The 14226-nt window shown below is 37.3% G+C and overlaps 1 protein-coding gene across 5 annotated transcripts in view; it reads left to right on the top strand.

Annotated features, from left to right (window-relative positions):
* The window catches only part of RASA2 (RAS p21 protein activator 2), a 126321-nt gene that overhangs the window by 85858 nt on the left and 26237 nt on the right, over positions 1-14226 (top strand). For all 5 annotated transcript variants that reach the window (XM_019961572.2, XM_019961563.2, XM_070793908.1 and 2 more), the window contains 8 exons: positions 343-499; positions 2351-2499; positions 4602-4716; positions 5207-5281; positions 5721-5844; positions 8648-8754; positions 12305-12388; positions 12841-12918. In XM_019961572.2, the coding sequence (XP_019817131.1) occupies positions 343-499; positions 2351-2499; positions 4602-4716; positions 5207-5281; positions 5721-5844; positions 8648-8754; positions 12305-12388; positions 12841-12918 (889 nt within the window). The remainder of the gene's footprint in view (positions 1-342; positions 500-2350; positions 2500-4601; positions 4717-5206; positions 5282-5720; positions 5845-8647; positions 8755-12304; positions 12389-12840; positions 12919-14226) is intronic.

Raw genomic sequence — 14226 nt, 5'->3', positions numbered from 1 at the left:
GTTAATGAGAAGTTATTTTTGATAATACATTGGATTTTAAATCGTTTATAATATTTTTCCTAACCTGCAGGCTAATCAAACTCTTACTCAGTCCTTGTGAGATATTGACTTTTGTACTATCTATTTCTTTTTTGTTTCCTGGATAAAAATCTATTTTTAGTTTTCTAGTTCCATTTACAGCCACCACTTAGCCTCTGAAAATTAATACTCTGCTATTTAATGAATTATCCTAACATTAAATACTGACTTTTTTGATTCTTTTTTATAGCTTAGCTGTTTAATTATCTCTCTAGCTTTGATGCACATTATCATTGCATAGAATTGATTGTATTTTTTCTTTAGGTACTTGCTACAACCAAGAGACAATGGAAACAAGTCATCTAAAACTGATGACCTGGGGTCCCTTCGATTGAATATATGTTATACAGAAGACTATGTGCTTCCTTCAGAGTACTATGGTCCTTTGAAAACACTGCTGCTAAAATCACCAGATGTTCAGGTATTTTAAAAATCTTGTGTGTTACTTAATAGTCCAGTGAAAGTTGCTCAGTTGTGTCCAACTCTTTGTGACCCTGTGGACTATAGGGAAGTCCATGGAATTTTCCAGGCCACATTACTGGAGTGGGTAGCCATTCCATTCTCCAGGGGATCTTCCCAACCCAGGGAACAAACCCAGGTCTCCCACATTGCAGGCAGATTCTTTACCAACTGAGCCTCCTGTGAAGCCCAAAATGAAAAGGCTAAAATAATTCTATAAATGATGAGAAAAAGATTTCAGAGTATCAGATTTTATTAAAACTATATATATGTGAGATAAGAAAGCCTTCTTCAGCGATCAGTGCAAAGAAATAGAGGAAAACAATAGAATGGGAAAGATTAGAGATCTCTTCAAGAAAATTAGAGATACCAAGGGAACATCTCATACAAAGATGGGCTCAATAAAGGACAGAAATGGTATGGACCTAACAGAAGCAGAATATATTAAGAGGTGGCAAGAATACACAGAAGAACTATACAGAAAAGATCTTCATGACCCAGATAATCACGATGGTGTGATCACTCACCTAGAGCCAGACATCCTGGAATGTGAAGTCAGGTGGGCCTTAGGAAGCATCACTATGAACAAAGCTAGTGGAGGTGATGGAATTCCAGTTGAGCTATTTCAAATCCTAAAAGATGATGCTGTGAAAGTGCTGCACTCAATATGTCAGCAAATTTGGGAAACTCAGCAGTGGCCACAGGACTGGAAAAGGTCAGTTTTCATTCCAGTCCCAAAGAAAGGCAATTCCAGTCCAGTCACTTCACGGGAAATAGATGGGGAAACAGTGGAAACAGTGGCTGAGTTTATTTTTGGGGGGCTCCAAAATCACTGTGGATGGTGACTACAGCCATGAAATTAAAAGACGCTTAGTCCTTGGAAGGAAAGTTATGACCAACCTAGACAGCATATTCAAAAGCAGAGACATTACTTTGCCAACAAAAGTCCATCTAGTCAAGGCTGTGGTTTTTCCTGTGGTCATGTATGGATGTGAGAGTTGGACTGTGAAGAAAGCTGAGCACCAAAGAATTGATGCTTTTGAACTGTGGTGTTGGAGAAGACTCTTGAGAGTCCCTTGGACTGCAAGGAGATCCAACCAGTCCATCCTAAAGATCAGTCCTGAGTGTTCATTGGAAGGACTGATGTTGAAGCTGAAACTCCAATACGTTGGCCACCTGATACTAAGAACTGACTCATTGGATAAGACCCTGATGCTGGAAAAGATTGAAGGCAGTAGGAAAAAGGGATGACAGAGTATGAGATGGTTGGATGGCATCACCGACTCAATGGACATGGGTTTGGGTGGACTCCAGGAGTTGGTGATAGACAGGGAGGCCTAGCATGCTGCAGTCCATGGGGTCGCAGAGTCAGACACAACTGAGCAACTGAACTGATATGTGTGTCTAGATATACACACACATACTCTACACGTATGTATGTTTTTGTGTGTTTTATTTGAACCAGAGTACTATATACCAATATCTGCTCCAAATTTCATCTCTGATAAAAAGTTAGAAAATTATTTTTGTCAATGTTATGTGCCAGCCTGGATGGGAGAGGAGTTTGAGGGAGAATGGGTGTATGTATGGCTGAGTCCCTTTGCTGTTCCCCTGACACTATCACATTGTTTATTAATCATCTATACCCCAGTACAAAATAAAGTTTTTTTTTTTAAGTTAAAAAATTTAATATTATGCTATATAATAATTATAGTTAATGAGCATATTTGAATTACTTTTTAATGGATAGTGATTGAACATTTAATCATGCGTCTCTGATTTTGTGCTTGTTTTCCACCTTTCTGTATTCTAGCCAATATCTGCCTCAGCTGCTTACATTTTGGGTGAAATATGTCGAGATAAAAATGATGCTGTTTTGCCCCTTGTACGACTGCTGCTCCACCATGATAAACTTGTTCCTTTTGCCACTGCAGTGGCGGAACTAGACTTGAAGGAAACACAGTAAGAGTTTTATTTTATTAAGTGTTAATTATGCGCCACTGAAATTGGGCCTTAATTTAACAAAATTTTTCACAGTCTCAGTTTTTTTATATTGACCAGCCTTTCTGTAGAGAGGTCTAAAAGGACTACGTAGCAAGTAATAAAAGGCAGTTCTTTAAGTTAACAAGCAGTGTCCGCCAACAGTAAACTTAACAAGTAATGAAGTTTTTTTTTTTCCATTTAGTGTCAAAATTTCCTGTTCCTGATCTTTGCTTTGTCATTGTAATGATTCATGTGTCACAAATAAAACACCAGGACAGAAGATTTTTTTCCCCTTATCCATTATATATATATCACCCTGATATGCACATGTGCATCACTACGAACAAAGCTAGAGGAGATGATGGAATTCCAGTTGAGCTATTTCAAATCCTAAAAGATGATGCTGTGAAAGTGCTGCACTCAATGTGCCAGCAAATTTGGAAAACTCAGCAGTGGCCACAGGACTGGAAAAAGTCAGTTTTCATTTCAGTCCCAAAGAAAAGCAATGCCAAAGAATACTCGAACCACCACATAATTGCACTCATCTCACACGCTAGTAAAGTAATGCTCAAAATTCTCCAAGCCAAGCTTCAGCAATACGTGAACCGTGAACTTCAACATGTTCAAGCTGGTTTTAGAAAAGGCAGAGGAACCAGAGATCAAATTGCCAACATCCGCTGGATCATGGAAAAAGCAAGAGAGTTCCAGAAAAACATCTATTTCTGCTTTATTGACTATGCCAAAGCCTTTGACTGTGTGGATCACAATAAACTGGAAATTCTGAAAGAGATAGGAATACCAGACCACCTGACCTGCCTCTTGAGAAACCCGTATGCAGGTCAGGAAGCAACAGTTAGAATTGGACATGGAACAACAGACTGGTTCCAAATAGGAAAAGGAGTACGTCAAGGCTGTATGTTGTCACCCTGCTTATTTAACTTATATGCAGAGTACATCATGAGAAACGCTGGACTGGAAGAAGCACAAGCTGGAATCAAGATTGCCAGGAGAAATATCAATAACATCAGATATGCAGATGATACCACCCTTTTGGCAGAAAGTGAAGAGGACCTAAAAAGCCTCTTGATGAAAGTGAAAGAGGAGAGTGAAAAAGTTGGCTTAAAGCTCAACATTCAGGAAACAAAGATCATGGCATCTGGTCCCATCACTTCATGGGAAATAGATGGGGAAACAGTGGAAACAGTGTCAGACTTTATTTTCTGGGCTCCAGAATCACTGCAGATGGTGATTGCAGCCATGAAATTAAAAGACACTTACTCCTTGGAAGGAAAGTTATGACCAACCTAGATAGCATATTGAAAAGCAGAGACATTACTTTGCCAACAAAGGTCCATCTAGTCAAGGCTTTGGTTTTTCCAGTGGTCATGTATGGATGTGAGAGTTGGACTGTGAAGAAAGCTGAGTGCCGAAGAATGGATGCTTTTGAACTGTGGTGTTGGAGAAGACTCTTGAGAGTCCCTTGGACTGCAAAGAGATCAGTCCTGGGTGTTCTTTGGAAGGACTGATGCTGAAGCTGAAACTCCAATACTTTGGCCACCTCATGGGAAGAGTTGACTCATTGGAAAAGACTCTGATGCTGGGAGGAATTGGAGGCCGGAGGAGAAGGGGACAACAGAGGATGAGATAGCTGGATGGCATCACCGACTCGATGGACATGAGTTTGAGTGAACTCCAGGAGTTGGTGATGGACAGGGAGGCCTGTTGTGCTGCAGTTCATGGGGTTGTGGAGTTAGACACGACTAACCGACTGAACTGAACTGATGCACATGTGTTATTAAAAGCCATCAGATGGCTTCCCGTTCCTATCAAGTCTAACACTTGTTTAGAGACACACACTACTTTTGTAGTTCAAATACAGGTTGCTTTTCTTGTTAGCTTGTTTTTTTATATTTTTGTTAAGGGATTTTTATAAGTGTGAAAATCCTTAGAGTAGCAAACTTTTAAATGGTTGGTAAAAATTATTAAAATTGTATACACAGTCAAAGTCAAATGCCTGGTTATTGATTTTACAGCCTTTGTTTATTGCGCTTGGTTTTACCTTGTTTCTGTTTGTATTTCAGAGATGCAAACACAATTTTTAGAGGAAACTCCTTGGCTACCCGATGCCTGGATGAGATGATGAAAATAGTGGGAGGGCACTACCTGAAAGTAACATTAAAACCTATTCTAGATGAGGTACAGAATATACCTCAGATAGTAATATTTTGTCATTCTTATAGTGTGTCTTCCATCAAGTGATCTGGTGATATGAATGACATATCCATTCATACATTACTGAAAACATAAGGCTGAACACTAAAGTAAAATAAATGATTTACTTTTCCTTTAATGTATTTTTAGTTGAATGCACATTATAATGTACTCTACATAATTATTTATTCCTTACCAGATTTATAGTAGCTAGAGTTTCAAATATGTGAAAGTTTTTTTGATATAGTTCTTTAGGTGTATACATTATCTCTGGATGAGGGTTTTAAACTTGATTACAGTTTAAATTTTTATAATTAATTTGTGTGATCAGAAAAATAATAGTTATTGGGTTGGCCAGAAAGTTTCCTTATGCTGTTAATTGAAAAACCAAAAAAACTTCTTGGCCACTATGAATTTTTCATTTTTCCAAATTATTTAGAAAAGAGCATTAAATGAAAAATTACCTGTTTTCCAGATATGTGAATCCTCAAAATCCTGTGAAATTGATCCTATTAAATTGAAAGAGGGAGATAATGTAGAAAATAATAAGGTAAGCCTTTGCTGTCTTTACAACTGCGTTAAAATTGGTCTTAATGGTGAATCTGTCTCTCACTTGTGTTGTAGTAATGCTGTTTGGAGGGAAGCAGTGCTTTTACTTACAGGATGCCATACTATTAGCAGCATTGCCTCCGTCTAGTTTTCAGAATGCTGTTTCCCTGATTTATCTTTGTATCGTTTTATTCTCTGTTGCTTCCTGTGAATTTTCTTCTATACATTCACCTCTTGTATCTAACTAGTCTAAATCTAACTTATTAAATGAGGTCAGGATGAAAATTGTCCTTTCACTGAATGAATTTATAGAAGGGAAGCAAAGCTTTAGAATACTAGATAGACTAGTGTATCTCATTTTCACTGCATTTTTTTCCATAAAGGGTATTGAAGATGTGTAAAAGTCAAAATCTTAATGTTCACCTTTTTAAACCCTGCAGGAGAATCTGCGCTACTATGTAGACAAGTTGTTCAGTACAATTGTCAAATCAAGTATGAGCTGCCCCACTGTAATGTGTGATATCTTTTATTCTCTAAGGCAAATGGCTACTCAAAGATTTCCTAGTAAGTGCCTTGTTTTACTAAAATATGCCATTTCTTTTACTGTATGGTTTTATGTAGACTTATGTATTTGGTTTATGTAAAAGGTTTAAGGTTTTAAGTACAGTTTGTTTTTAAAAATAGTTCTAGCTCATTAATGAAATGTATGATTTAATTTAATGGCAACTTTTTACATGCCAATCAGAATCACCACTATTTTTAAGAAAGGCAAAGATTACAAACTACATATTATATAAGTAAACATTTATACTGGGTGCTTATAAGACTATTAAATATGATAGATAAAAACACCTTTGTCATTTGTGCCAGCTGTATTTTCCACTTGCATGCATTCAAAATAGTGAGAATTTTTAGTTCCATACAATTGACTAGATTTGACAGTTTGAGAATGCTAAGGTTTTATTGGTGAGTGGTTTTTACAGAAATGACTTTAGACATTAGAAACATCTCCGTTGCAATATACCTAGAATTTTGAGGTACATATATCAATAACTGTCATGCTTTAATTTTGCAAGAGCAGCTGTGTCCAAGCTTTGCTTAGCAACATTTCATAAAATTAATAGTTGCTACCTCTGGTTGTCAACACTTGGAATTATTATGTTTATATGCATCTCTGATAAGTAAATAAACTTATTTACTATGGCTCTTTCCTGATCTGCTTGTAATGGGGGGAGGGTAAAAGAGATAAGGCAGCTACTTAAATTATCAGTCTTACCCAGATGTGTGAAACTATAAGTTTATTTCTGTAACCATCTGAAGAGATTTTGCTACTTTATCATATTTTTCAAGTGTGCATGTGCACACAGGTGTTTGCAGTTATCTGCCCCTCCACTAAATTAACCAAAGCTAAAATGAGCCTGAATTCTTTACCTAACAAGTAGATAAATTCAGCCCTAGACGTCTTTACTAATTACAGTAAGGCTGTAAACAGTTGGCTTGAAATAAGCATACTAAACCCAGACTTTGTAACAAATATCGGGGGCAGGGGGGTGGGCAGAGACATTAAAATATAGAAGGGTGAAGTGCTGAGATTTTATTTTTAAATAGTGAGTTAGATCATAATAACCATATTGAGGGCTTAGTGAGCAGGACAGTGCTAGCCTGAATTAGCTCCTCTCTCACCTGCACACCACCACATGAGGCAGGGACGTTCTCCTTCATCAGTTAATGAAACGTAGGTTTAGGGAAGTCAAGTGATTTGCCAAATGGCCTGTGACATGGCCAACAGGCATGCTGGGTCTCAAACCTGGGCCCAACGCACTCCAATGTGTTACTAATCACTGTAGTCTACCCAGGGATTTTGACCTTCAATATGCATTAGCTGTTTAATTCTTGTTTATATGGATAATCTAAAATACATTTTTTTAATATTTTAAATAAATGTAAATGTATTTCCTTAACTATCTCTTTGTTGTCCTGAAATATTAACGTGTCTTCCTATTCTCTATAGACCCCAGTAGTGATAGTTTTGTTCTCATAAAGTATTTGCATTATTTTCTCATTTGTACTTAACTATCCTGGAAAGATGGGTGGGGAGCGGGGAGGAAGCAGTCACGGAAGCAAACGTTATTATATTACTATAAAGTATATTGTACTTAGTCGCTCAGTCATATCCAACTCTTTGTGACCCCATGGACTGCAGCCCACCAGGCTCCTCTGTCCATGGGGATTCTCCAGGCATGAGTACTGGAGTGGGTTGCCATGCCCTCCTCCAGGGGATATCTTCCCAACCCAGGGATCAAACCAAGGTCTTCTGCATTGCAAGCGGATTCTTTACCAATGAGCCACCAGGGAAGCCCATAAAGTATATTAGTATATTATTATGTAAAGAACTACATAGTAAATGACTTGGTGACTACGTGCTGAGTGGCTCAGAAGAGTTACTCACACCAAATGCAGACATTGTTTCCCTCACCACCTGCGTCTCTGCCATCTGATTGATTGTTGTGTTAAGTGTTGACTCCAGTCTGAAAGCTACTCAGCTGTAGCTGAGTGATCAAAGCCACAAGTTGTCTCAGTTCATCTGCATTTTTATAGGTAATATTGGCAGATTTTTAAAAGTAAAGATTTCTAATTATTTTGTTATCCAGCCTTTGATTTTATCACGATTTCTGAGGGGGAACTGAAACAGTATCCCGAAACTGAAGACAATCTCCTGTCCTAGTCTTAGGGGCTTAATTATTACTACTGGATAGTGCTGCTGCTGCTGCTGCTAAGTCGCTTCAGTCATGTCCGACTCTGTGCGACCCCATAGACGGCAGCCCACCAGGCTCCCCCGTCCCTGGGAATCTCCAGGCAAGAACACTGGAGTGGGTTGCCATTTCCTTCTCCAGTGCATGAGAGTGAAAAGTGAAAGTGAAGTCGCTCAGTCGTGTCCGACTCTTAGCGACCCCATGGACTGCAGCCCACCAGGCTCCTCCGTCCATGGGAGTTTCCAGGCAAGAGTACTGGATAGTACTAGATACTACTTTTATTTTTGTTGTTGTAATTTCAGGAGTTTCTTCTTATAGATGAGGAAAGAGGTATTTTTCCAAATTAAATTATTTCTCACAACCTAGCAGCTTTGCCTTTCATTTTCTTTGTTATTTCTTACTATTTTTTTTTTCAAGTTTCATTTTTTTAGTCATAGGATTTTTTCCCTTTAATTTGGTCATAACCATTACTATCATTTCATCAATTCAGTTCTTACTAGCCAGGTTATATTTATCTCCTATTAAGTTTACATACTTTTTTCCGATACTTTTTGTCATTTCGTTTTGTAATTCAGTGTTTTGTGCATGACATTTCACCATTTTTTTTCCTGCAGATGACCCTCATGTTCAGTATTCTGCAGTGAGCAGCTTTGTATTTCTTCGTTTCTTTGCTGTAGCAGTAGTATCACCTCATACTTTTCATTTGCGACCTCATCATCCAGTAAGTGTTGTTCTTTTCAAAGCTTTATTCCATTTTTGTTTATTTTCATTAAAATAAGAAAAAACAAAATAACAGGCCAGTTGCACTTGGCTGTGTTTTCTTATAACCAGTACTTAAATTTAACTGGTTATTTTCCTTAGCCATTTCATTCTTTCAGAAAAGGCTGAAAGTCCCATTATTTTTGTTGTTAAAAGATACTTACACGTGGGTAATACAGTGTTGGTGCCAGTTGCAGCTTGGTGATGGGCGGGAAGGGAGCTCATCATCTGTTCCCTCTGCTGTTGTGTACATTTGTAAATTTCTTTACAACAGGGTTGTCTTTTTTTTTCTTTCATTAGTTGTAGGTTTAATCTTGCGGATAGCTTTAAATCTCACAGACATTTGAAGAGGCTCATTTCTGGAAGGTGTAGAAACTTTCATTGGAATGTAATTTGGTATCTCCATATTTACTTTTTATTCACCTGAGATATTACAAATGTATGAGATTTAAAACTTAAGGCATATAATCTTTTTGTTCTAAAGTCATATTTACTTAAATCTTAATCAACACTACGTAGATTGACATGTTTCTTAACATTTTGTTGTTTAGTCACTAAGTCGTGTCCAACTGTTTGCAGCCCCATGGATTGCAGCACGCCAGGTTCCCCATCGTTAACATTTAAAACTCATTAATTTTGCTGTTTCTTTTTCCTTCTCATACAGTATTTTTTTGCTAAGTCTATAACCTTTTATGTTCCAAACATTTTATAATCTTATCTAATTGTTTTTTTGCTGATTTTTGTAGCAAGTAATAATAATAAAAGCCAACATTTATTTAGTGCTTGCTTTGCACTACACCTTGGTCTAAGTACTTTACATGTTGTAACTTAGTTCTCCCAGTAACCTTATGAGATAGGTTCTGTTATAATCTTCATTTATAGGTAAAGTGAAAGTTGCTCAGTCATGTCCAACTCTTTGCAACCCCATGGACTGTGTAGTCCATGGGATTCTCTAGGCCAGAATACGGGAGTGAGTAGCCTTTCCCTTCTCCAGGGGATCTTCCCAACCCAGGGATCGAACCTAGGCCTCCCACATTGCAGGCGGATTTTTTACCAGCTGAGCCACAAGGGAAGCCCCATTTATAGATTAGAAAACCACAATTCAAGAACTTTTTTAGGGTCGTACAATTAAAATATTACGATTTGATCTCAGTTTGAACTGGATTAAATGAGAATTCTGACCCATTCAGTCCTCCCAGACGATGAGCTTACCCGTGTTCCTTACTGCCTCTTAGCAGGTCAGGTGTGTGAACACCTGCAGTGTATTCAATGCTGTGCTCAGCCCTGGAGAGGCATTGATGAGGAAGACACACCTTCCCCTAAGGAAACTTGCTAATACAGTGTAGGGGAGACACAGAGGTTTTGTAGTTAAACTAGGCTCTGAAGGCCACCTCTCCTCTTAGCAACTACACATTGGCCACTCATTTAACTTGAGAACTGAGTATAACCACACTGCTGTGGTAGTAACACACCTTTTCTTGTCAAAGAATGAATGATCTGTGAGTAGCTGCAGTGGACCAGTGTCCTTTGTCTTTTCTGTGGTTCTGTACAGAGCTCTGGAGCAGCGAAAGCGTGATGGCATTCTGGACAGAAACAGAACTCCTACCTCTGAACATGTGACCTTGCCTTGTATTCAGACTTGGATTTGCATATCCCTATAACAGATGGGTTGCAGTAAAATCCTTCTGATCACAGACTCTGTATTTTAGGTCACCTTTCTAATCAGTATGCCAGAAGGACTGCTTCACACTGTCATATAACTTTATTGTTTGTTTTTATTTTATTTCTTTATTGTTTGTTTTTAAATGAACCTTTCCTTCTAATTGGAGAAATAAGGCAAACACTTAAGACACAGTCTAAAACTGCAAGCATAAATCTAGCACCTGATTAGTACCAGGTGAGCAGTACAGACAGTTCATACTACAGAAATTGAGAGCAAGGAATAATCCTGGTGACCTGAGAGTGATGACATTGTCAGGACCAGTAATGAAAGTTACAGAGTGATTGAAGAGGAGAACCACCATTTAGAGGTTCTTTGAATTTTGAGAAGTCAGTTTTAGTAGAGGAGAAAAGAAGAAAATCCAATTGAAAAAGATTAAGGAATAAGTAGATAAATGCAGTTTTACCCAAATTTGAGCAGGGAAGTCTTGATGAAATTCAGTTCAAATTCAGCTTGTTAGCAGATTGTTAAGAATTTTATATTCTTCAAAGGCAGAGAATTGGAGGGACCTTTTATAGATATAATGGAATCCTGGATGTTGTAGCTAAAATGTTTTCTGAATAACTATAATTAAGGTGTGTAACTATTTCATAAGTATATCATAACTTATCATATCTCAGATATTCCTTCTTTTTCAGAATTGCCTTACATCCTTAGCCATCTCTTCACCTCACAGTCACTGTCTATTTTCAGTGTGGTGATACTAAAATATTAAGGAGTATCAACCACTTTAGTTTACAAAAGCATTTCTGTATCTAAATTTTCTTGAATATGTCTTTTGATGGCAAATACTGTTTATCTGAATCTCCAGAACAAAAAAAGATGTTTTTATATAGTGATAGAGGAATTAGTTATACAAAATGTATGGATGTGTGAAAACTCATCAGACTATATACATTTAAAATTTGTTCATTTCACTGTATGTAAATTATACCTCAATTTAAAAAAAAAAAAAAGCAGCAAGGATTTGTTAGGGAACACTATTTGGTCAGTTTTATTTATATTTACTTCTTTCTAGCAGACAGCCCTGGAAAACACCTTGGATTGTAGACTCAAATAGTTACTTTCTGCTAAAATCGTACATGAACTGAATGATTTCTCATTTCCTAAGCTGAAGTTAGGTTTTTGTTTCCATGGTGAAAACAATTGATTGCAGAAGCCATAAGATTATTGAATATGCTTACAAGTGAGTTGAGTACAAAAAATTTGGAAATTGCCATTTTAAGTCATAAAGTAAAAAGAAGTAGATGCCATTGACATTCCAAAAGTAAATAAAATTTTTTTTAGGTAGTCCCATCTACCATACTTCCCAGTCCCTGGGATTCTCCAGGCAAGAACACTGGAGTGGGTTGCCATTTCCTTCTCCAATGCATGAAAGTGAAAAGTGAAAGTGAAGTCGCTCAGTCGTGTCCGACTCTTTGCGACTCCATGGACTGTAGCCTACCTCTGTCCATGGATTTTCCAGGCAAGAGTACTGGAGTGGGGTGCCGTTGCCTTCTCCACTACCATACTGTACCCCTCCCTAAAAAATAATTGATTATGACTTTCAAAAGTAACACATCATTAGATATATTTACTTCAGGAGGGATTATCAATTACATATGGCTTCTTTAGTCTTTTAATTCCTTAGTCCAGTGAGCTGTGCCCATCTTTTGCTATGTTTTAACTTGTTTGAATGCACATTGTTGAGTCACTGTTTTAGAGCATTGTAGCCCATTCACTCTACTTTTTACACAAATTCTATTCCTTGAAAACCTAACAAGACTTTTTGTGTCTTTTCTATGTTCTTTAGGATCCACAGACAATCAGAACATTAACTCTCATCTCAAAAACTATTCAGACTTTGGGAAGCTGGGGGAGTCTGTCCAAAAGCAAGGTGAGTGTTACTTTGTATTGCTTTGTGTTCACACTTCTAAATGTTGTTAAACCCTATGATCCCTGCTCACTCACTGCTCCCTCCCTTCCAAATTAAAAACAAAGCAAAATCAAAAAACTATATATAGAGAGAGAGATGCGATAGTTGTCTTTTAAATGTCTTATCTTAGTCACCTGTTAAAGAAGACAGTTTCATTTAAACTAATGTGTCTAAGATGGGGTAGAGGGTCTAGTTAACAGATGTAAGAGCCTTGTCTTTATCTTTTTGTGCCATAATCATCAGGCAGCTCTTGAGAAAAATCTTTAGCTCCAAACCCCATAACTCTCTTGAAATATATGATTGAACCCCTTTGGGCCCTAATCCTAAGCTTAAAAATACAGCCCATTATATTCTGTATTCTTAGTTCTCTACTTAACATATATAAGTTCTGTGTGTGTGTGTTTTTTTTTTAGTCAAGTTTCAAAGAGACATTCATGTGTGAATTTTTCAAAATGTTTCAAGAAGAAGGATATATTATGGCAGTTAAAAAGGTAATGATTGTTTTACTCTGGAAATATTAACTTATCAAATAGCATTAGGGAAATAACATTTTATATTGTTCCTGGGAACCAATCCCCAGTTAAAAAAAATACATTTAAACTATCTGTCAAATATAAAAAGGCTGTCTTTTTCGGCTGTTCTCCCTCCATACATAACTATGGGTTTTTTAGCTATGGAAATACCTAAATGAGTTTTAGCAACGCTAATTATGAATATCTAGAGTTAAGGTTTCTTAACAGCAGCACCGTTGACAGTTTGCTTGGGTAATTCTTACTGTGAGGGGCTTTTTTGTGCATTGTAAAATGCTTAGCAGCAGCCCTGGCCCCTACTATTGGATGCAAGTGGCATAGGCCCGGTTTTCACAACTAAAAATGTCTGTCTCTAAGCATTGCCAAAAGTCCCCTGAGGAGCAAAATTGCCTCTGATTGAGGATCTCTGGTCTCGGGAGAAAGGCTTAATGGTACCTGGTATAAAGTGGGCACTTAATTGACACGGGAAAAAAATATATGAATTATTGAATATCTCATATACAGTATAGGCTTGTGGTTAGTAACCTGAGGAAAGTTAATTTAATATGTATGAAAGCCTACAGTATATAATATCCTAACAAAAGGCCTACAACAAACCACAGTTGCTATACTTAGAAGCTGAGAATGTTTTGAGAAGATTTTTACTTTCTGAGTCTTTAGTTCTGAGTCATCCCAAACAAAATACGCCATTGTTATAAAACCCTAAAAATTTGTAAAGAAAAGTTATTTTGAAGTATATCTAAGCTTAGCTTGAAGAAAGTACTGTCTTATTTTTCACAATTCTCACTTAATGAATCCAAACTAACAAGGTCAGATTTTAAAGATTGCATTCAAGTTCTGTAGTGATTCACTGGTGACCAAGGGGTTGCTAAGCGTCGGACAAGACTCAGCGACTTGACTTTCACTTTTCACTTTCATGCACTGCAGAAGGACAAGGCAACCCACTCCAGTGTTCTTGCCTGGAGATTCCCAGGGATGGGGGAGCCTGGTGGGCTGCCATCTATGGGGTCACACAGAGTCAGACACGACTGACGCGATTTAGCAGTGGCAGCAGCAGCCAAGAGTATATTTTGTTGAAGAGCACATTTTGTTTGTATTTTTGTGTGTGCACTTTAAAAATTCTTACACACAAAAAAAAAAATAAAAATAAAAATTCTTACAGAGACTCATGACTGAAAATGATTATTGAAAAAATTAAAGCCAGTTGGAACTTTTTCATCTAGAATAACAATGTAAGTTCAGCCAAAAATATATATATATATTTATTTA

Source organism: Bos indicus, chromosome 1, assembly GCF_029378745.1.
Source record: "Bos indicus isolate NIAB-ARS_2022 breed Sahiwal x Tharparkar chromosome 1, NIAB-ARS_B.indTharparkar_mat_pri_1.0, whole genome shotgun sequence".
Taxonomy (NCBI): domain Eukaryota; kingdom Metazoa; phylum Chordata; class Mammalia; order Artiodactyla; family Bovidae; genus Bos; species Bos indicus.
Note: the sequence above shows the minus strand (reverse complement) of the source record. Positions and strands in the feature narration are given on the sequence as shown.